Source organism: Prionailurus bengalensis, chromosome E2, assembly GCF_016509475.1.
Source record: "Prionailurus bengalensis isolate Pbe53 chromosome E2, Fcat_Pben_1.1_paternal_pri, whole genome shotgun sequence".
Lineage (NCBI taxonomy): Eukaryota > Metazoa > Chordata > Mammalia > Carnivora > Felidae > Prionailurus > Prionailurus bengalensis.
Window position 1 is genome coordinate 48549403 of NC_057352.1, and position 24200 is coordinate 48573602.

A 24200-nucleotide genomic window follows, 5' to 3' on the forward strand; every position below is an offset into this window, starting at 1 on the left:
ATCATTAAAATTAGCTCTACGGTTAAATACATGAAATGTTCATTGTCAGTTCTTTTGCTGAGGTTCCTGGTCACTTTTTGGTTGGCTGAAGCCCATCCTCTGGTAGATTCCTAAGGAAGGGAACTTGTTTATAATTTTCCCTGAAATTTGGAATGTTCAAAACTCCTTTCCTGTAGCTTTGATAACTGCAGGAGAGCTTGGATGTATATAAACTCCTTGGCTCACACTTTTTAAAGTTTTTGGAAAATGTTGCTCTTCTCTTTTCTCATTTCATAGGTTGCAAAAGCATAGTTGAAAAATCAAGGTCCAATGACATCTAATTCTCTTGCCCTTGTAAGTTACTTTATCTTTTTGTCTGGAGGATATGAGGCCTTTTAAAAATTCTGTAAAGTCTAATAGTTCTGTTATGGTGTGACTCAGAGTTGTACCACCTGGGTGGCTCAGTCTACTGAGCGCCTGACTCTTGATTTTGGCTCAGGTCATGATCTCACCGTTTTGTGAGTTCTGTACCCGCGCGGGCTCTGTGCTGACGGCGTGGAGCCTGCTTGGGGTTCTCTGTCTTTCTCTGCCCCTCTCCCACTCCAACTCTGTTTGTCTCTCTCAAAATAAATAAATAAGCTTAAAAAAACCCGAACAGATATGACTCAGAGTTGACCATTCTGGGTCTGTCTTCCTGAGTAACTACCAGTCCCTTTTCATTATGTTTTCTTTTATTTCTGGAAATTTTTCTTGGATGATAGTTTTTTTTTTTTAAACGTTTATTTATTTTTGAGACAGAGAGACAGAGCATGAACAGGGGAGGGGCAGAGAGAGAGGGAGACACAGAATCTGAAACAGGCTCCAGGCTCTGAGCTGTCAACACAGAGCCCGACACGGGCTTGAATTCACGGACCGTGAGATCATGACCTGAGCCGAAGTCGGACGCTTAACCGACCGAGCCACCCAGGCGCACCTGGATGATAGTTTTAAATATTAGTTCCACTTCAGTAATTTTTCTTCTTCATGGGCACCAGTTATAGTGTGTTGGATCTTCTTTTTTTTTTAATTTTAAAAAAATGTTTTATTCAATTTTGAGAGACAGAGAGATACAGAGCGCTAACAGGGGAGGGGCAGAGACAGAGGGAGACACGGAATCTGAACCAGGCTCCAGGGTCTGAGCCATCAGCATAGAGCCCGATGCAGGGCTCGAACCCACTAACTGTGAGATCATGACCTGAGCCGAAAAAGTTGGACACTTAATGGACTGAGCCATCCAGGTGCCTCAGATCTACTTTTGGACTGTCTACTATTTCAACCATTTATTCTCTGATTTTTTTTTTCCTTTTCTAAAATTTCATGTTCATTTCCTTGGATGTTTTGCTGCTTTAGTTTAGTGTCCCTTATTAAAATTTTCACTCAGATTTATTTTTCTTTATGTACCTCTTTCTTCACTTGTTTTTTCCTGGTAATGACTTCGTGTCTTGTGAAGTTTGTAATGATTTTTATGGTTTTTTATTTGACATGGTATCAAGCATTGTTAGGTGTTTTATTTATTTATTTATTCCCTTTGGCACAGGGTTGGATAAACTAGTGTGCTATATTACTGAAAGTAGAAATCCCCATGTAGTTATAAATAGGCCCCCACAGTTGCAAGTATCCTCCTACAAGGCATAAGGAAGAATTTGTGGAGGGCAGATGTCTTAGCTCTTTGATTTGGGATGGGGGGGTGGCTGTTTAATAACTTATTTATGACTAAAAACTTCAAAAATTCTCCAGAAACTTCCTCATCCTTATCTCATCTCCTACTGGGTTTTTAGTCTCTGCCCAGCTGTGAAGGCCTGAAGCCTTATGTTTTTTTTCTGTTTGGAGGGTGTCATGAGAGAGAATTGTCAAATAAGCCTATAAAGTAGCAAGCTATGAAGTGTATTTATTGAGCAGTGTTTACTTTTTTTGTCTTGGAGGATAAAAGTACCAAAATGTAGGAACTGCTTATATTTCCACATCTTGCCTGAGCTCACTCCAGAATCACTTGGTTTGTCTAAAAGGAACCCTAGATTTTGGAACGAGGCCAACTCTGGACTAAGTACATGGAACACATTCCTTTAGTTAAGGCATTTGTTACAAGAATTCAATGTGTTTTTGAATATTGGTCTTTTCTAAAACTTTTGTATTTGAAAAAGCTTTAAATAAATTGTGACCTGTATTCAGGAATTAGCTGTTATTTTCTCTAAAACTTTTTTATTTTCACTCCTAGGTGAATGAAAGAAAGAACTAAAGATGGCGGGTAGAAGACTCGAAGAGTCCATGGGGGCTGTTCAGATGGGGTTAGTCAGAATGCTGAAAGGGTTCCAAAGCAAGGTTTTGCCACCCTTAAATCCAAAGTTGGTTACAAAAGAAGAAGTAAATCGAATGGTAATGTATCTGAGACTTTCTGTGTAACATACCTAATGCAGCCTCCTCAGGGGGACGACAGCTGCTACTTGGCAGTCTCAGAAATCACATGGAGAAGTACGGACTGATGAGATCCATTTAGATAACATGGTAGCTTGGGGCAGAGCACAGGCACCACTCAGAGCCAGGAGAGTTTTTGAAACCACGTACCTCAAGGTAGAGGCTTGAATTGCTTCAGTTAATCAGTTGAAGTAAGACTATGCAATCAAATTATTATGGTTTTCTAAATGTTAGGTTGAACCCTGTGAGACTGTGTAGTTCAAAACAATCAGATATCAGAATTTCATAGGGTTTAACTTAAATAATTTATTATGTGTTGATTGGCAAGAGTTATTTCTGTTTGCATATTTGTAGAACATAGAGTATCAAAGTAATGACTATATGATATCAAAGAAAAATACATTTTCCCTGTCCTTTAAAATAAAAAATATTTCTGTTTTTAATGAGTTACAATAATTTGATGAGAACTGAATTATAAACTCATGCTATAGAGAATATCAACAATAATGTGTAGGGTTTGAGATGGTATTCACCATATTTAAAAAACTAGTCTCAAGTTATGTTCTGATTGAAAAAATAAAACCTATCATCAATCACTTTTGTGGTGGTTATAGTTTTGTATTTAAAGTAACTCCTGACATTTGCTTTTAAGATTTTATTATTTTTATTTAAACCGCAACACAGCTGAAATTTCCTAACATTTTAGTATTCTAATCTGGGTTCCAGTCAAAAAGAACCTCAAAAATGAAGTCGGAAGCTGTATTAGAAATATGCCTTCATTTAAATGGATTCAATCACAGAAATTAATTTTGTATGCATTTTGAAGAGCAGTGATTTTAACCCAAGGTGAAATCAATCAACTAAATTATATAACCTCTGAATGTTTTAAAAAGTCTTGGTATATGCTCAAGCATGATGTTGCTGTCAGTGATCATCATCCCCCCTTGCATATAAAGTAAGCCCTGGAACATTCCAGAACAACAATAAGTAGATAATGGTGTTTGGTCCTGGGTAACTAAACCTTGTTGGGTTATTTAAATGATTTTTATTTAAATAATAAGTTACATCCCCCCCCCCTAATATTAGAAAGTGTTAAAGCATTTTGTGTTCCTGTTTGCGTGTGTGACTATGACTGGCTGCTGGTTCTGGTGATGGATGGGCTTCAAGCTCTTTTAAAACAAGGTCTAAATGCGCTCTTGTGATTTCTAAAGAGTTCAAACTCATTCCTAAGCTGTGCAGTCACACTTCCTAGATCCTCCTCATTTCACAAGATTCCTCTTTAACCTGATACAGCAGGATAGTGAAAACACCCACAGGCTTTGTTTGTTTGTTGTAACTGGAGTTGAGAAATAGAAGCATTTCAAATTCCTTAGTTCTGAAGACCAGAAGTGATTTTGGAAGCAGGGTTGTATGTTCAGATGCTCCTTCTGAACATAAATGTTAAGCTCTTTGGACATGTTCCCGTGCAATTTCTTGACTCCCCTCCCTCCTCCCAGTTTCTTTTGTGTGATTTCTTCAAAATGACAAGGAAACAGCAACCACATGTCATTTCAAATTACTGTGCAAAGAGCTTAAAAGTCCACAGGTACTTCTCTTGTATTATTTAGTTAATTTAAATATTTTATAAGGGAACTTAGTGGCATTCCAGAATTATCCTGAAAGTTGCAAACACAAATTATTCATTACTGGCGCTCATGAAAATACTTTTTCAGTATAACCATTTATGAATCTTCAGCTGTTTTGTTTTCAATTCTAGCTGACACCCTCGGAGTTCCTGAAGGAAATGTCCCTCACCACAGAGCAGAGACTGGCTAATACACGTTTGATGTGCCGACCACAGATCATCGAACTTTTAGATATGGGGGAAACAACACATCAAAAGGTAGCTGCTTTCTGTCATAGTTACCTATGAAGCAGGTCCTGGAATAATGTGAACATTCTAGAACAACAGTAACTAATAGCTATCATTTCTGGGATAAATCCTTATTAGGTTTGTGTATTCATTCATTCATTCATTCATTCAGAGAGTGCAAGCGGAGGAGGGGCAGAGGGAGAGGAAGAGAGAATCCCAAGCAGGCTCCATGTCCAGCATGGAACCTGATGTGGGGCTCAATTTCATGACCCTGAGATCATGACTTGAGCCAAAATCAAGAGTCACATGCTCAACTCATTAAGCCGTCCAGGCACTCCTGTGTTATATGTTCTTTTTCTACCTCTGTTGATCTTGATATCTATGATTTGATATGGAGAGAATTACAATTAATAAGTACAAATAACTTTTGAGGAGTCACATTTCTTTCCTAGCTACTTCTGGACACCGTTATTTATAGATTAGTAGTTCCAAGGATTCCAGTACCAAATCCAATTAAGTCATCTTAACACAACAGCAAATCCCTTCTTACCTGAGCTGTCATCACTAGAAAGGAAGAAGGGGAATTGTTTATTAAAGGAGACATTTGTTGTCTCTCCCGGCTCACTTCCAATAGCAAATGTATCCTTTTAGTCTCTAAGGGACAGTTATTTTAACCTGTTTCTGTATTTTAATGTAAACTGTATGTTCTAGGCTTTAGGAGCATATGATTATAAGATAAGGTCTTATTTCCTACTTTTAAGTTAATTTCTTGAATTATATGCTTTACTTTTTATGTACAGATTATGGTATGAACGTCCGTGAGTTTAACTGCTGGAGATCAGCCTCCTCTCAAAGGCTTCCTGGGTATTCCTGAGAGATTTTTCAGAGATCTTTCCCCTGATGAATGAGTCCCCGAGACTCATTTGCTCTTGCTGCAACACCATTGCCTCCCCTGTTTGGGATCTGCACAATATCTGCTCTTCTCCTGAGCGCTGCTAGCTTTAGTTATTGTTTCTTCTCTTCTCTGCCAGCACCCTCTACCTTTGAGGGCAGCGAACAAGCCTTTTCCCAAAGCTGATTCATCATTGTTCTTTTCCCATAGCACGACTGAGACCAGACTATGAATATTTTCCTGTGTGTACTGCTTGTGTGTGTTTTAACATTGTGACCCCCTGCTATGAAGGATGAGGAAATTCGTATACTTTACTATATCTCATCATTTCTCCTCTTTCTTCTTTCAACTCAGTTGGTTATTTTTACTTTATTTTCTGGAGTTTCATTTGTTCTTAGTTGGGTGATAGTCCTCCCCTACTAATACCTTCAAGAAGAGCTTATGGAAACTATATTTCCTTGGTTTTATGTGTTTGACAATATTTGTGTCTTGCCTTTATACCGAACTTCAGATTTGCCTTCTTGGGTCACATATATTCCTCGTAAGAGCTCTGTGGGCATTTTCCTCACCTTCTGGCTTTAATGGTAAGCAGAAGAAAGATGCATAATGGTATGTAGAGGTGTGATGACGCTGGCTTGATTTATAGAGACTTGACTCTTTTAGCACATATGCCCCAAGATTGTTTATTCTAATTTAATATCCAGTGATTTTATTAGGGTGTGACTAAACTTTTCTTGAGATACTATGTATCTTTAGTTTACTTCTAGAAAGTTTTTCTTGAATTACCCATTATTTGTTCTTGCCATTTTTGGTTCTTTTTTTTTTTCCTGCTCATTTACATTTGTTATTATATCCATCAGGGTATCCTCTGTGTCCCTTACTTTGAGTTTTGTGTATGTGTGTTTCTCTTAGAATTCACCCTTATGCTTGACTAATTTGGCACTTCTGGGTTCTCTCACAGCATTTGACTCAGTGTCTCTTTCTTATACCTTTTTATTCACTTGTAGCTCAGATATGATACTCCTTTGGTTTTCTTCCAACTTCACTGGCTGTTTTTGTCTTTATTTATTTATTTACTTATTTATTTTTTTAATTTTTTTATTTTGATGGCTTTCCTCTTCCTGATCGCTAAATGTACTTTTACGATGAGTAGTGAGCTCCCCAGTACTTGCTCCTTCAACTTCTTTCTCTTTTCAACTCATTCTTTAGGTGACTCCTTCTAGGAATAAGGCTTTAAATCCTACTTTTTAAATGATTACTTTCATAATTATTTCTCCTGCTATGGCCTGTCTTCTGAACTCTGAATCACATATTCAGCCCAATGAATGATTGGCAGCTCAGACTGAAAATATCTAAGATCTCATGTTTGTGTTATGTTCCTTTCCTGAAGATGTGATCTCTTCTCTTTTGTCTATTTCCTCTAGTATATAGTACCCCCATTTATCTTTTTCCTCAGGCCAGAAACCTACCTTGGAGTTATCTCGGATTCCTCTCTTTTTCTTGCATCTTATATGAGGTACAATGGCAAATGCTATAAACTCTGCTTTCACAAATATATATTTAATCAAACTACTCACCACCTCCACCACCACCCTCCCAGTTCAAGCCACCATCCTATAGACTATTGAAGTAGTCTCCCTGTTTCCATCTCATTGCCCCATCATCAGTTCTGCACAAAGAAGAATTATTTTTTAAAAATGTGAATTAGAACATGTTACTTCCATATCTAAAATCATCCAACAGCTTCCTATTGCCCTCAGAGTTATAAGACTGTGCATCATCTAATCCTACCTACTTCTCTCATAGACCTCGTTTTCTTCCACTTTTCCTCATTGTCTTCTAGCTATGCTATATCCATCAGCTGCTCTTCGAACATTCAGAGATAATTCCCACCCCAGGGCCTTTGTACTTGCTATTCCTTCTAACTGGAATGTTATTCTCTCAGATCTTTGCATGGCTTGCTTCACGTCTCTACTTGGATGACTTTTTCTCAGAGAGGCCATCTCTTGACCACCTCCTGAAGAGAGCATACATCCTGCATTCACTCTCTCTCCTTGTCCTATTTTAGTTTACTTCATAGCATATCACTGCCTGACCTCATATTATATATTTCTTTATTTCTACTTTTTTTATCCATTTCCCCCAAGAATGTAAGCTTCCTGAGGTCAAGGACTTTGTTGGCTTTGTTCAGTACTATATGCTTAACGTATGAAAAATATTGGAAACTCAATTAGTATTTATCGAGTGAACACATGAATTTTTCATCTCTTTGATTGCTTTTTTTTCCTCCCTGCACTCTTAATTATTTGCTTGGTGCTCTCAGATTTTTTCCATTATGTTTTTTGAGTTTATAGTGAAATGGTGTGGCTAATATTTTTGTTGCTTCATGGCAACGAAATGGTTAACTATTCTTCATTTGCCATTTTCTTATTTTTTTTGTTCTTGAAGTTTGTATAGATCTTGATTTATCATTATTATTATCATTACCACTCATTTTCAAAAGAAAGAAGGACATTTTTCCTGGACTTGCTATTGCAGGCGGTTACTGTTGAGGCAGGGCCTGGCAGTGTCCCAGACCAGCAGAAATCCTCCACGATTCTCCGTGCAGTTTTATGAAAGAGGATTGTGTGCTGTGTTTATTTGGAAGAGGACTGAGAAGAAGGAAGGAAGAATGACTGAATTGTGTTAGCCTTTCCTTCTCCCCAGAGTTGTGACTTGTAGGGACCCTTCTGATTCAGAGTTTTTCTCTTCTAGCCTGTCTCAGTGACAAGCTGCTTCCTATAAATATGCAGATTTATGTGTAGCCCTAATCAGCCCAGCCTTCCTTACTATTTCCTGGTGCTAGATGACATCCAGGGGATTTCTTGTTGCCCTTCCTATTATTCCAGACAAGGAGTTGGTGGTTTTGCCTATCAGAGTATGTCGTCTGCTTTGATCTGTATTGTGCCAGCCTCACCAGAGATCTGAAGTTGTGGACGTTCTCACTGGGCATCTTCTCTCAACCCTGGTTATTTGTGGCAGGAGGGGTGGGGAAGGGAACTCACACTGCCAGTTACAGCCTACACGCAGTCCATCTGGGATTCTAAGTGTCGTTTATGCTGAGATCCATTGTCTCCTTCTGCACCACAGTGCCTCTGTCATATATCCAGTGATCCATATGCAAGGATCTGTTTCTGGACTTTTCCACACTATTGGTCAATTTATTCTAATCCACACCACGGTGTTTTAGTTGCTATATATTTGAATATCTATAAATATAACAAGATACTTTGTTCTTTAAAGGTATTTTCTCTTAGGAATTTTCAAAAGTATCTTGGCTACTTTTGGCTCTTTGCATTCCCATATACATTTTAGAATCAATTTATTAATCAAAGAGATTTTGATTGAGATTGCATTGTCTATAAATTAACTTAGGGAGAATTTATATCCTTGTGATATTAATTCTTTTAATCCACGGACATAGTGTATCTCCCGTTTCTTGAAACCTTCTTTAATTTCTCTCAGTGAAGTTTGATAGTTTTCCCTATAGAGATCTTTTCATATCTGTTCTATTTTAGTCTCAGGTATTTGGGTGCAATGTTATATAATGTGATTTTCCCTTGCTTTAACATTTTTGTTTTATTTATTGAAAAATAACTTCTAATAGTATCTATTTGAAAATTTCCTTTTTAACTCTTGTCACTCTCATTATTAATTGTAATAGTTCATCTATGGATTTATTTGGATTGTCTTTGAAAATACTTATTACCTTTGAATAATGGCAGTTTTATTTCTTTCTTTCCCATCTTGAGTGTTTACAAATTAATAGATAAATTTTTAGAGAAGTTTTAGGTTTATAGAAAAATTGGGAAGTACAGAGAGTTCTCACATGCCCCATTTCCCTACCCTACCACACACATTTGTCCCTTTTATTTATATCTTGTATTAGTGTGGTAGTTTGTTTGTTTGTTTGTTTACAATTGGTGAGCCAATATTGATACATTATTATTAACTAAAGTCCATAGTTCACAGTGGGGTTCACTGTGCATCTGTATATTCTATAATAGCTTTTGACAGATGTGTAATGACATAGATCTGTCATAACTGTATCATAGAGAATAGCTTCACTGCCCTAAATATCATGTGTTCAAGTAGCCATCTTTCCCTCCCACCCCCTGAACCATTGATAATCACTTTTCCAGAATGTCATATATCTGAAATCATACAGTATGTATCCTTTTCTGATTGGCTTCTCTCAGCAGTATGTTTTTAAGGTTCCTTTTAATCTTAATTTTTTACATATTTCACCTGCTTCTCTGAATTTACTACTAGGTTTAATAGAATACTGAGTACAAGTTATGATCAAAGGTATCCCTGTCTTGCTTCCTAAAGTAAAAGAAAAAAAAAACCCCAGCATGTTAACATTAAGTGTAATGTTATTATTTTCTTTGTGAGGATCTGGATACTCTCTGTCAGACTGAGGAAGTTACCTGTTTTGCTTTGTGTGCTAGGAGTTTTTTTTTTTTTTTTATTGTGAATAGATACTTAATTTTATCAAATGTTTTTCTACCTCTATTGAAATGATTGTAATAATTTTCTCCTTTATTCTCTTGTGTCGAAAATACATTGTAAGTAAAAATTTTATTGGATTTGAGTGTGTATGTGGGTGTATTATGAGCACATAGCTTGATGAATTTTCACAAAGTAAGGATACTCATATCACCACCACTCAGATGAAGGAATGTAAGATACAACATTACTGGCGTCCTGGAAGCTTTGTTATGTCCTTCTCTGTCATTACCTCTCCCTCTTCTTCAGAAGAACTGCTAATCACAGGTTTATTTTTTCTTTATTCAATCTCATATGACTGGGATACCACAGTACATACTCTTTAATTTCTGGCTAATTGAAGTCAATATATTAAGTTTTGAAGATTTGTGTTGTGCTTAGTAATAGGTGGTTCATTTTTATCGTTGTATGGTATTCCACTGTATGCCTACACCACCAGTTGTTTATCCATTTTACTGTTGATGAGCATTTGGCTTTTCCCACATTTTGGATCTTATAAATGATGGTGTTATAAACACTCTTGTACATTTCTTTTAGTGCACACGTATGCATTTCTATTGGGCCTACACATAAAAGTGGAATTTCTAGGTGATAGGCTATGCCTATGTGTCTCTTTAGTAGTAACTGCCAGTTTTCTAAAGTGTTTGTACCATCATATTGCCATTAGCTGTGTGTGGGAATTCCAGTTGGAATTGCTAATACTTGCTAATGCTTAACATTGTCAGTTTCTTTAATTGAAATGATTCTATTGGGAGTGTAGTGTTGTCACGGTGTGGCTTAATTTTCAGTTTCTTGATTTCTAATGAGGTTAAGCAACTTTTCATGTTTATTAGCCATCTGGTTATCATCTTTTATAAATTGCCTGTTTATGTGCTTTGTCCATTTCTTACTGTTTATATAAGTTCATATATTCTGGAGATTAGTCCTTTATCAGTTATGTGTATTACAAATAATCTTCTCCCATTCTTTGGATTTCTTTTTCATTTCTTAAGGGAATCTTTTGATGAACATGTTTCAAACTTCAATATGACTTAATTTATCGGTTTTTAAATTTATGTTTTGTATTTTCTGTGCCCCATTAAAGAAAATTTTGCACTCTTCAACATCGTGAAGATATTCCTCTTGGTCTTCTTCTGAAAACATTGTTTCAACCTTTCATATTGAGAGCTTTGATACACTTGGAATGGTGTATGATAGGGATTAAATTGATATTTTTCATATGGAATATCCAGTTAACCCAACACCATTCATTGAAGAGAATTTCTCTTCCTCAATGCTTGTTAGTGTTACCTTTGTCATAAATCAAGTGATGATATATTTAAGGATTTGTTTCTGGGCTTTTAAATCTGGTATATTTGTTTTTATGATAAATCTTGTGCTAACATTTCACTATTTTAATTGTTGATAAGTAACAGTATATGATATGTAATAATATAAAAAATCTTGCTGCCTGATAAAGCAAGTCCTCGTATCTTGTTCTTCAAATGTATCTTGTCTATTCTTGGTCCCTTTGTTTTACATATAAATTTTGTAATCAGCTTTTTAATTTTCAAAAAAATTTTCTACCAGGATTTTTTTTATTGGATTGCATTGAATTTTTAGATCAGTTTGGGGAGTATTTGACATCCTTAAAATATTGTCTTTCAATTCATGAACATGGTATATTACTGTATTTACATAGGTCTTCTTTAATTCCTCTCAGTAATATCTTGTGGCTTTTCTGGTTGAAGGTTTTACACATCTTTCATTGGATTTATTTCTATGTATTTTATGTTTTGGGAGGCTATTAAATCGTATTGCTTATATATTTTATTTCCTACATGTTCATTGTTAGTACCTAGTAATATAATTGATTTTTACTTGTTGGCCTCATACTCAGTGACCTTGATAAATAATTTATTGATTCTAACTTCTAATAGTTTATCTATAAGTTGTTTTGAATTTTCTAAATAAACAATTTTTCTTCTTATGACAATTTTGTTTCTTTTTAATGAGCTCTGTTAAAACAACTTTGAATTTCTGAGTTACACCCAATTTGATCATGATGTGTTATCCTTTTTATATACTGTGAGTTTCAATTTGCTAATGTTTTGTTCCTTTAAAAAAAATTCTATCGTTTATAAGACTAGCCTATAGTTTTCCTTTCTCCCACCATCTTTCTTAGTTATATGAAAGTTATGCTAACATCATCGAGTTGGGAGACATTAATTTTTTTTTCTTTCCTTTAGGAGAGGTCTTATAATATTTGATTTGTGTCTTTAAATGTTTGCTAGAATTTGCTTGTAAAGTTATTTGGGCTGGAGTTTTCTCTATGAAAATGTTTTGCTTACAGTTTTAATTTATCTAATGGTTACAGAACTACTAAAATTTTCTTTGTTTTTGTGCTACTTTTGATAAATTTTATTTTCTTAAGTACTTTTTAATGTACATTTTCCCATTTATTGACATACTATCCATTTGTTATCTTTTTACATAGTTCAGTTTCTGTTGTAATATCCCTATTTTCATTCTTTATCTTGGCTTATTGTAACTTTTGTCTTATTTTCTTGATCATGCTCATTAGGTATATTATCAATTTTATCAGTCTTTTTAAAGACTCAACTTTTGGCTTTGTTGATTCTGTAGTATGGTTACTTTCTATTTCATTATTTTTTGCTGTTGTTTTTGTTATGTCGCTTTTTCATTTGTTTGGACTTTCTTTCCTTCTTTCTTTCTTTCTTTCTTTCTTTCTTATGTTTGCTATTGCTTTTCTAAATTATTGAGATGGTTGCTTACATCTTCACTTTCCAACCTATACTAAGGTGCCCCAGGGTGCAACTATAAACTCACAGGGCATCATGGGATATTCTAAAATTTTAAGGAAACATGGCAATACTCAAAACCTGTTGGATACTACACAAGCTAATAGTTTGAGATAATTCATAATTTCAACATTAGATCAGAATGTCTTGTTAGCTCTTCAGTGCCTCCAAGCAGATATTTGTTGATACAGTTTTTCTTGTTATTTTAATAGGGGGATTGGTTCAAATTATTCACCATTGACATAAATGGAAGTTTTGGGTTGGTGTTCTAATTAGCCTATATTTTTTTAACTGAGGACAAAATCTTCTACTTTATTTTGTATTAAACAAGTTGATGGCAGTGAGAAAGAATGAAGTCTGGCCATTTGTAGCAACGTGGATGCAACTGGAGAGTATTATGCTAAGTGAATAAGTCAGGCAAAGGAAGACAGATACCATATGTTTTCACTCTTATGTGGATCCTGAGAAACTTAACAGAAGACCAGGGGGGAGGGAAAGGGGAGGAAAAAGTTACAGAAAGGGAAGGAGGCAAGCCATAAGAGACCCTTAAATACTGAGAACAAACTGAGGGTTGATGGGGGGTGGGGGAGAGGGGAAAGTGGGTGATGGGCATTGAGGAGGGCACCTGTTGGGATGAGCATTCAGAGTTGTATGGAAACCATTTGACAATAAATTATATATATATATATATATATATATATATATATATATACACACACACACACATACATATATATTTATATATATAAATACATATACATACATATACCTGTATGTATACATACATATATATTAATTACATATATATACATATAATAAGTTTATCACAGTAACTTTACTACTTATAACAATTATTGTTTATAGTAGTTACCCCTTTCTGAATATTTCCTATGTTTTTAGTGTTAGTATCCATAGGTCTATATAGTATTTTCATATCTTCCCCAGTCATTTCTGCCACTGTGTGACTATATAATGAATTTATTCTTTCAATGCAGTTTTCAGGAATTGACCTGGATCAGGCATTATTCCAGCCCTTTCCATCAGAAATTGTGTTTCAGAACTATACTCCCTGTGAAGTCTATGAAGTTCCACTGGTTTTGAGAAACAATGACAAAGTGAGTATGTTTGCTGAATGTACCTCTCATGGAATATAAAAAGGGATTAAATAAAATGGAATCCTGTAGGATCTTAGATGAATTCTAAGAAAATAGTTGAAAACATGCCCTTTGACTATAAGCTTAATGAAGACAAGACTGGGTTGGTGTGTTCATACATGTTCAAGCCCAAGTCAGTGCCCACCAAATGGTCAACTCCCAACATGTGCAGTAACATTTTTTGAGTAAAATATTGGTTAGGGAAATGTCATGAAGTTCTTATGTGTGACTGGTTCAAGACAATTACTCTTCATGCTTACATACTGTGTGTTAGAGCCACCGTTTCCCACATGAAGGTATAAACTCTACTCATATGAATTGAGGTTGTTCAGCCAAATTATTTATACTTTATAAATTGTATTTAAGAAAAAAATCTCCAAAAAAAATGGAGTTCCCGTTCCCCTTTTTCTGTCTCCTCCCTTCTACCTCAGATAGCCTTCAGATTTTGTCTATAGATAATTTTGGACAGCTTCTCCCACTGTCTATACCTTGTCCTTTTCTGGTTGCCACTGAATCTCTTCTCAATCCATATGCCTTTTCTCCCCAAGAGATAAATTAGGGTTTACTTCAAGAAAAAGGTATTAAGTTCCTGAAGATTTCCTGGACATGTAACAATAATGGAAGAAAGAATAATGTGGGAGGTCAGCATGAAGCACAGTTAAAGTGTGAAAAGTAGTCAGATGGGGAGGAAGGCATCTGAGAGATGCTAAACTTCAGGTGTGAAGGCAGGTAGGAATACCTCAGGAGTTTGAGAGTGTGGAGACAAAAAGCCTAGCTGTAGGAGAAAAGAAAAAAAATAAATGAAGACTATGCAAGAACACTTGCAGTTATATTTGGCAGTAACTCATTAAAGGAATCAGTGATGCCTTTCAGAGATCAATGGGGTGATTTAGTGGCAGCAAAGTCAGACTCTGAAGAAAATGGTGTATTTAGTTCTTGGCAGCAGAAGTGTTAGCAAGAGAAGCTCAAGGGACAGAAGTTAAAAGGGTAGTCAGAAGAAAGAGAATCTGAGGTGCTCAGGATTAGGCCCCTAGACCTCAAGAAGAGATACTTTACATACACAGTAGGGCTCTCTCTTTTCATGTAGGACTGCCAACGAAGTCACTTTGTCACTTCCACTTCTCTTTTTCCCTTTTGCCATGACTTTTTGACTCTTGCTCAGGTATTTTAAGGCTATTAAAGAGAGAGGAGCTAGCCCAAGGGTACTTTGGCCACTCCTGCTCAGCCCTAAATAAGACACGATTCCCAGCAGGTATATATGAGCAAGTAAAGGGTATAGGGCATGTGTCAGTTTTGTCTGCCAGAGGGCACTCACTTCTCATGGGTAACCCAACACCTCTTGGTTAGATGCTGCTGTGCTGTTAGACCTCATGAAAGGAGGGTCCCCCTCCAGGGAAAGTCCAGCTGCCAAAAGCAGATAGATTTCTCTAGCCTAGGAAGGCTTGTTCTTGGGCATGTGACTCTCGGGACCCTTGTACTAGGTGGCTGATAAAAGCCTGCTTCTCTACTTCCTTAGCTCACAGACTCGTAAAGAACTGCTGGGATAGAATTTCTGTGCTGTTCACTATTTATTTGCTTCCTCATTGGCATTGAATGCAAACAACGGAGACCATTTGGTCCTTATTCCTCTATCTCCCACACACACAAGATGAAAGTAAGCTGTGAGCACTCTACAAGCCCCAGTGCACTGTACTTGGGATATAATTATTAGCACCCAGACTCTAGAGTCAAACTCATCTGTCTCCCAGCTGCAGACCTTGGGTAAGTCACTTCACTTCTCCGGGCCATGGGAATACTAGTAGTACCCATTTCTTTTTTTTTTTTTAATTTTTTTTAACGTTTATTTATTATTGAGAGACAGAGAGACACAGAGCATGAGCAGGGGAGGGGCCGAGAGATGGAGAGACACAGAATCCGAAGCAGGCTTCAGGCTCTGGGCTGTCAGCACAGAGCCTGACGCGGGGCTCAAACTCACAAACCACGAGTTCATGACCTGAGCCGAAGTCGGACGTTCAACTGACTGAGCCACCCAGGAGCCCCTAATAGCACCCATTTTAATAGGTTGTTTGGAATATTAAATGAGGTAATGCATGTAAAGTATTCAGCTCAGCACCTGTCACATAGGAAGCACTAAACCAATATTATTGTTATTATTCCTAGGGTTGTTGGTGTTTTCTTTTCTAGTTTTTTAAATCCATAATTATGCTCTTACCAAAAGTATTCCCAGCAGCTTAAGTAGTGTCATTCTGCACATTGTAAATGACACTGCACATTCCCCTTACCAGCCACTCCTGTTGGGCTCCTATCAGATTTGCACACATCTCTTCCCTGCCTCCTTACTTTCTAGTCTTAAGATCAGCCTTAAGTCTGATCTTCGGCATTTCTTCTTCCCTTGCCCATCTGGATTTCAGTTTTGAGAGATTGTGGGGGTTTTGTTCTCATTTTTCCCCTGAGACTTCTCAGTCATACTTAACTATATTCACTTTCTTTTGCTCCCTTCAAGTCTTAAAAAAAAAAGTCATCCCTTTCCTTATGTCCCTAGAACCTCTAGGTTCTCCTCACATTTATATTTCCTTTATTGCTTAGACTGTCTTTGTTAAACAGAGAAGCATACCGTGGGCGAGGCAAGTAGAGCAGAGGAGAACTTGAAGAGAATGAAACTGTCTGAAGCCACTCTGACACTGGCCTGGGGACCCTCTGCTGCTTGCTCTTTGTTCTTGTGCACAGTGGTGTCTACTTAGGACAGTCCCCAAGAGGGAAGGTGGAGTGAGGCTGGGACTGGGCGAAGCTATAGCACTTAGGGAAAAGTGTCTTGTTCCCCTTCTGTAGAATGGGAGTCATAATGAAGCTCAGGGTTATTGAGAGGATTAAGCTGCTCATCGTGTACGGCTCATGGTGGATGGTCCATAGCAGGAGAGCAGTAAGTGTGATTTCTTCTCCCAGAGCAGTCCTCAAATGATGGGAAATTGAGCTGATCTCTACCATGTGGGTGGGGTTTTAGCTGACCACGAGGTTCTTCTTCAAAGATAGTCCCATTTAAATGAGAAAATGAACAAAGGCTTTCAGTAATGATAACAGTGAATAATAATTAAAAAAAAAATAAAGCTCAGATGCACAGAATGAGTCATCTCGTCTCACATTTGAGGAGACAGAAGTTAAGTCTTGACCTAGGTCGAGTGGCTGGTAAGTAGCAGATGGAGATTTCCTGGTGGACTACAAAGCCTGGGCTTTTGCTTTTGCTTTTTCATGGGCAGAGTGGCCACCGTGGTGTGTTTTTCTTGCAGATTCCAAGGATGGTGAAAGTTGTTGAGGAAAGTTCACCTTACTTTAAAGTAATCAGCCCCAAAGACATTGGCCACAAAGTAGCTCCAGGAGTGCCGTCCATATTCCGAATCCTCTTCACTCCGGAGGAGAACAAGGTAAGAAAGTGGTTGCGTACTTGCCGTTAGCAGTTGGCAATTCCGAACATTCCTGGAGGCGTTGGTAGTATTGCCATGGGTGGTATTGGTTGCGGTGTTGGTGGTTGTGTTGCTGACTGTGTTGGTGGTGTTGAGGGTGGTGGTGTTGGTGTCGATGGTATTAGTGGTGGTGATGGTGGTGGTGGTTAGAGTGGTGGTCAGGGTGGCTGAGAGGAGGGGATAGTGCACCACTGGGGATGAGAGAAGCATCATCAACCGGAGCTGAGGGCTTACATGAGCTGTCAGCAGCCGGGGTATAAAGAAGGGTGATCCTTCTGGGTGCTCTGCCAACCCCCCTCCCCACCTCAGCATATTTTTATTTGAGTATCAGCCACAGGGTCACCAAAAAGGAACCAGTGTGCTCCAGATGCAGTGAGCCAAGGCAAAGCATAAAGATTATGGCTTATTGGAAGTTTAGGATCGTAGTTAGTTGCATTCCTCCTCCCTGGATTCTAACTAGTTCAGGAAAGAGACCCAAGATCCAAATATTGATCACAGTATTAGTCTCATTAATGGCAAAGAATGTGGCCAGTACCTGAGGCCTGGACAGGGCATCCTCCTCCCCTGTGACTGGCAAATAAGTGGCCCTGAAGGGCTGACACATGGATAGCTCCACCCAAGCTTGAGTGGGGCAGCTGCAGCTGAGAGCGGAGACCTGCCTGGTCTGCTTAGCCCTGTCTGCACCTAGGCCGCTAGAAAGAGCCTGAGTTCAAAAAGAGGCCTTTTCCCTGCATTACCATTCCAGCTGTGGGGGAGCCAGTCCATCCCCAAACCCTTCTCAGTTATAGAAATTCCAGTTCCTCCTGGAAGGAAGGACCAGCTACGGGGGACTGAGGCTAGAGGCTTCCTCCCCAGCCCTTTTCCAGGAGTGCAAAATTGTGGGTTGAGTTTTCTTCTCTATGGGCCAAAGTAGGGACTTGTGCAGAGGAGGAAAGGAGTTTTACCAGCAAAACCAAAGGAGTCGGGTTGAAAAACAAGACTCAAATAAGCATGACAAAATGTCAGGTTATTATATAGTGTTAATGGTATGTGTGCTTATCTGTTTTGTGCCGTTAGGGTTGGAATCAAAACATGATAGAGACAGAAAGTACTAGCTTTGAATCCCTGCTTCTTCATCACTCATACAAGTCAGCTGCTGTTAATGCCATTACTAGTGTCCCTGCTACTATTGCTGCTCTTTCTACTTTTCTGGAGAGCAGGAGTAGAGAATATAATGTGGTCTGCCACTCATGTATCACTGTAGTGAGTAGTTAGAAATTCTATTAGAATGATGCTGCTGTTATTATTTTTTGACTTTGTGGTAATACTATTTATTTCTCAGGTTGTGCTTATTATGGACATGTAATTTTGCTTGGGGTACTATTGAAATAAATGAAAAGATAAAAGTTCCAGAAGTGGTGGTGGGCAGGGGCGTTGATGTTGCTGTTATTTTGTTATATGTTATCAAAGTCCTTTTTTTTTTTTTTTCCTTGAGTGTCTGTATCTGAATACTGTCTGTGAAGAGAATGGTGTCTGGATTGAGTTTGGGTATGAAATTCCTACACTGTAATTTCAGTAGAAAGATGATTAGAAGCCTCTGTGCAGCTTGAAAAATAGAATTAGAAAGTTTGTTCTATTTGCTGAATTGGATTTCCTTATTTTTTTTTTCCTGTGATGGAGAAAAAATGTCTTCTGTTGGATAACTACCTGTAGGTATTATGGCTGGGAAATGGACACATGGAACTTTCTTAGGAGGTAGAATGTTCTATATTGTGATAAGTGTGTGGGGTATACGGATTAATTCATTTGTTAAAATTATACTTTTAATACTTATGCCTTCTACTATATCTAAATTTTACCTTAAAAACGATAAAGTAAAATAATAACAATGGAAGGGGGAAGAAAGCGTTGGGTTGAGGTATAGGTGAAGCCAGAATGGCAGAGTGTTAATATTTGTTGAATCTGGGTGGTGGGTACATGGGGTTTGTTACACTCATTTGTTTTCTTTGTGTATGTTTAAAACTTTCCCTAATCAAAAGCTAAAAGTAAAGAGAAAGATTTTATTACTGCTTATGTATACAGCAAATAAATAGTTGAAATGTATCTTAGGTATGTTTGTATTTATGATATAAATATGAAATGCTAACATTCCTATTGAGGATTATTACTTTGCTATATTTTGTGGTGGCTTACCTTAATCTGGCTTTTTTATTCCCTCTTAACCTTTCCATTTCACCAACACTGTCTGTCTGTTGGGAAACCCCTAATTTAAAAAAATTAAGTTGTAGTTTGTTTTACTGTTTCTTCTAAGGATTTGAAAGGTTTCAACAGCTACATGCATGTATGAGGAGACCCAGAGTGAGGATCTTGGTTACCTATGAGAAATTTAAGTATTCAACTTTGGGTACATTAAGATTTTGTGTTGGATTTGGACTCTAAGCTATAATTTACATAATATGTTTTTCTAGAACATAGTGATTTCTCCTTTTGCTGACTGCCTTAGACTGATGGTGAGAATTTGGGGAAGCCCCTGCTGCTAGTTTTGGTCCCCCTTTCCTGCAAAGGTCCTGTTATACTTGCACCATCAGCAGGGCCCTACTCTCAGTAGTTTTTTTCAGTCGTCTGGGCACCTGCATTTGCTCACTGTTGGAAAGCCATCAGGGGGGCGCCTGGGTGGCGAAGTCGGTTAAGCGTCCAACTTCAGCCAGGTCACGATCTCGCGGTCCGTGAGTTCGAGCCCCGCGTCAGGCTCTGGGCTGATGGCTCAGAGCCTGGAGCCTGTTTCAGATTCTGTGTCTCCCTCTCTCTTTGCCCCTCCCCCATTCATGCTCTGTCTCTCTCTGTCCCAAAAATAAATAAACGTTGGAAAGCCATCAGGGTCATGCACAGAATGACCAGCTAGGATTACCCATGCTGCCTTTAGTGCTGTTCCAGAATGTGGCAGAGGACTCAGATTTATTTTAGGAAAAATAGAAGTCAATCTTTTCACTGTGTCACTTTTTCTTCAGTTGGCTAAATTGATAGCCAACGTACATATGTATTTCTCTTCTTTATCCCCTGCTGATCTGAGCATACTCCATTCTCATTTACCCTCCTCACATCTGGAGGGTGAGATATGTAAATTGCAGCATGCCACAGCTTAATAAGCCAGTCCCCTTTCAATTGGATTTTCAGCACCCATGTATATTAGCATGTCGAAGATGATAATGTAATTTACATTTTTTCCTGTCATCTTTTAATCTGGCTTCCTGGGGATTTAACTTGTTAAGAATGCCAAGTGCCCAGATAACAGGTGCAGCAGGTTCACTTTGGCTTTCCGTATCTCTTCTTGTCACACAGACTTTTTTAAAAAAATGATAGGATATGTTATTAATTTAATAATCTTAGTGTATGTCAATGTGGTAGAAATAGAATAGTCAGTGTTATCATAACACTATAAAATTCTGGAGTCTGGCACTTTTCTTGACCTCTTAAATTTGTATCTTTACTATTAAAGGGAGAATGAAAAGTACTAGGCTTTTGTAGGAAAGCAAAACTGGGTACTTTCTTGGACTTAAGAAAGCATCTGTTTACTATAGAATTGCCATATGGAAATGACTGCGGTAGTTTGAAGAGCAATTTTATTGCTCAGTTATGTTTTAAGGAAATATATAACTTGTGGTTAAAATAGTTTTCCTGGTTTGTTACTATGAAATTTAAAAATTGTGGTCCAGGAAGACTAGAAAATGCTACTGTATTTAATGTTATCTAGGTATACAACGATGATGAACTATATTGCCAGCATTTTTAATTAAATTGTAGACACCATAAAATTTTCCACAATTAACCATTTTTTTTGGCAAAAATTATGATAGGGATTTTGTTTTCTTCCTGTCTAGAATTAGCCCTTCCTAGCCTAGCGCAATGCCTGACAAATAAGAAACTTGTGGTAAATATTTGTTGAGTAAGACAAGTAAGTAAAAGTTAATCCCAAGAAAATATAAGGTTTCTTCAACTTGAGGATGGCCTACAGATGATAAAAGCAAAAGCATATAAAAAGGGCTCAAATATCTTTTTGTACCATGAACATATTAGATTTTAGCTTTTTCTTGTTTCTCTCCACTTAATTACATATCCTCAGTGAGTCTATGTCACTACTTTTTAGCATTCTGGACTTCATAAATATCATTTTATAATAAGGCTAATGAGGATGTTGGGAATTCTCTTTATGAAGAAGTCTTGGTAGTTTAGGATCTAAATAAAGATATTAAAAATGAGTAATATTCTTTCATTCACTCCGTGCCAGGTCTACTTCTGTGACCCAGGATCCACTGGAGAACAAAACAAGCTTTGGCCTTCATGGAGCTTATGTTCCTCAATGAATAATGAGCAAATGTGTAATTTAATGTCAGATATTGACTTAGTAGAGAATAGAGAGTGATGGGCTTCTGCTTCTTATCAGTAGGAGGATTCTGTGATGAGGTTACATTGAGCAGAGAACCAAATTAAGCCGTGCAAATACCAGAGGGAAGATATTTGTTGGGGAGAGGGAGTAGCAAGTAGAAAGGCCTGTGACTGAAGCATGCTTGACAGCAGGTGCAGGGAAGTGAGGAAGGCACGTGACGAGTGGAGGAACCTGCTGGAACATGGTAGGAGACCAGGGTGCAGAGGGCAAGGTCATGAAGGGTTATAGAAACCATGCAAAGTGCGATAGGAAGCCACTGTAAGCTTGCTTATGGAAGCTTGTACCCTATGTAAAACCAGAATGAACTGTCATCATCTAGATTTTCAGGTTACCTGCACATGACCAATCTTGCTTCATCTATGCTGCTCCTGCCCAGAGGATTTTGTAGTGAGTCCCATACATCATATTATTTTCATCTGCAAGTACTTCATTTTTTGTCTCTGAAAGATAAGGACCCTTTAAAAAGTGAACATAACTACAATACCACTATCACCCCTAAAAAATGACAGTAGCTCCTCAATATCATCAAATATCTAGTCACTATTCATATCTCCCTAGTTTAAATATATATATATACATATATATATATATATATATGGTGTGTATGTATATATATATATACACACACATACATATATATATATATACACACACACAAATATATATACATATATATACACACACACACACCATATATATATATATGTATATATATATATATTTTTTTTTAACTTGGCTTCCTTTAATCAGGATCCAAACAAGGTGTTGAATGCATCCCCAGCAGATGTTCTCTGTCCCTTCTATTTCCTATAAACTGGTAGTTAGATCCAGAGGCTTGATTCGATTAATATTTGACTTTGGGAGGGGGCAAGAATTCTTAGGTGATGTGGTACTACCTATTGTATCACATCAAAAGGCACAGAGTGTCTGTTGTTATGTTTTGTTTTTGTAATGATCCAATGAGGATGATGAGGTGCAGCTCATACAGGAAAGATAGAATAAATACTGAATCCTTTCCCTGTATCTACCCCAGTGGGTTTTGAATACGAATGACATCTCTGCCTTACATTTGGGGATTAGTCTGGTTGCTGCACCGAGGATAGACTGAAGGGAGTGTGAGGTGTAATAGCTAGTGGCCCACCCTTAACATCCGTCTTCTCTTTCTTCATTGGTAAGAGAATCCCAAATTTCGATTGGGTTCACTGCTGCCTGAAATAAAAGATTGCATTTCCCCAACCTTCTTTGCAGCTATTTGTGTCTGTGTTGATCAGTGAGATGTGAGCGGGACTTCCAAGCATGTATTGACAAAAGCTGACTCAGCATGGAGGTGCTTTGTTTTGTCCTTCTGCCTTTTTTTGGCCTGTAGCCTGGCTGTGAGAAATAGCTGGCATCCTAAGAATTACTCTGCTACATGGGGTGACATTGAGGATAGATGCTGTGTGCTAGAATGGTAGAGCAGCAATTTAGGAATTTGGGTCCCTGGTGTCACTGTGGAGCCACCATACCAATCCAGCCTGCCTACTTCCGGATTGGTTTATTTTTTTTTATTTTTTTTTTTTTCTGAAATTTATTGACAAATTGGTTTCCATACAACACCCAGTGCTCATCCCAAAAGGTGCCCTCCTCAATACCCATCACCCACCCTCTCCTCCCTCCCACCCCCCATCAACCCTCAGTTTGTTCTCAGTTTTTAACAGTCTCTTATGCTTTGGCTCTCTCCCATTCTAACCTCTTTTTTTTTTTTTTTTCCTTCCCCTCCCCCATGGGTTCCTGTTAAGTTTCTCAGGATCCACATAAGAGTGAAACCATATGGTATCTGTCTTTCTCTGTATGGCTTATTTCACTTAGCATCACACTCTCCAGTTCCATCCACGTTGCTACAAAAGGCCATATTTCATTTTTTCTCATTGCCATGTAATATTCCATTGTGTATATAAACCACAATTTCTTTATCCATTCATCAGTTGATGGACATTTAGGCTCTTTCCATAATTTGGCTATTGTTGAGAGTGCTGCTATGAACATTGGGGTACAAGTGGCCCTATGCATCAGTGCTCCTGTATCCCTTGGATAAATTCCTAGCAGTGCTATTGCTGGGTCATAGGGTAGGTCTATTTTTAATTTTCTGAGGAACCTCCACACTGCTTTCCAGAGCGGCTGCACCAATTTGCATTCCCACCAACAGTGCAAGAGGGTTCCCGTTTCTCCACATCCTCTCCAGCATCTATAGTCTCCTGATTTGTTCATTTTGGCCACTCTGACTGGCGTGAGGTGATACCTGAGTGTGGTTTTGATTTGTATTTCCCTGATAAGGAGCGACGCTGAACATCTTTTCATGTGCCTGTTGGCCATCCGGATGTCTTCTTTAGAGAAGTGTCTATTCATGTTTTCTGCCCATTTCTTCACTGGGTTATTTGTTTTTCGGGTGTGGAGTTTGGTGAGCTCTTTATAGATTTTGGATACTAGCCCTTTGTCCGATATGTCATTTGCGAATATCTTTTCCCATTCCGTTGGTTGCCTTTTAGTTTTGTTGGTTGTTTCCTTTGCTGTGCAGAAGCTTTTTATCTTCATAAGGTCCCAGTAATTCACTTTTGCTTTTAATTCCCTTGCCTTTGGGGATGTGTCGAGTAAGAGATTGCTAC

General features: G+C 37.9%; 1 protein-coding gene across 1 annotated transcript in view; it reads left to right on the plus strand.

The window, feature by feature from the left end:
• Window positions 1-2223: 2223 nt before the first annotated feature.
• HYDIN (HYDIN axonemal central pair apparatus protein) overlaps window positions 2224-24200 on the plus strand; it is a 347254-nt gene continuing 325277 nt past the window's right edge. Inside the window, exons 1-4 of the mRNA XM_043599622.1 lie at window positions 2224-2391; window positions 4187-4312; window positions 13519-13638; window positions 16962-17096. Of these exons, the coding sequence (XP_043455557.1) occupies window positions 2257-2391; window positions 4187-4312; window positions 13519-13638; window positions 16962-17096 (516 nt within the window). The 5' untranslated portion in view covers window positions 2224-2256. The remainder of the gene's footprint in view (window positions 2392-4186; window positions 4313-13518; window positions 13639-16961; window positions 17097-24200) is intronic.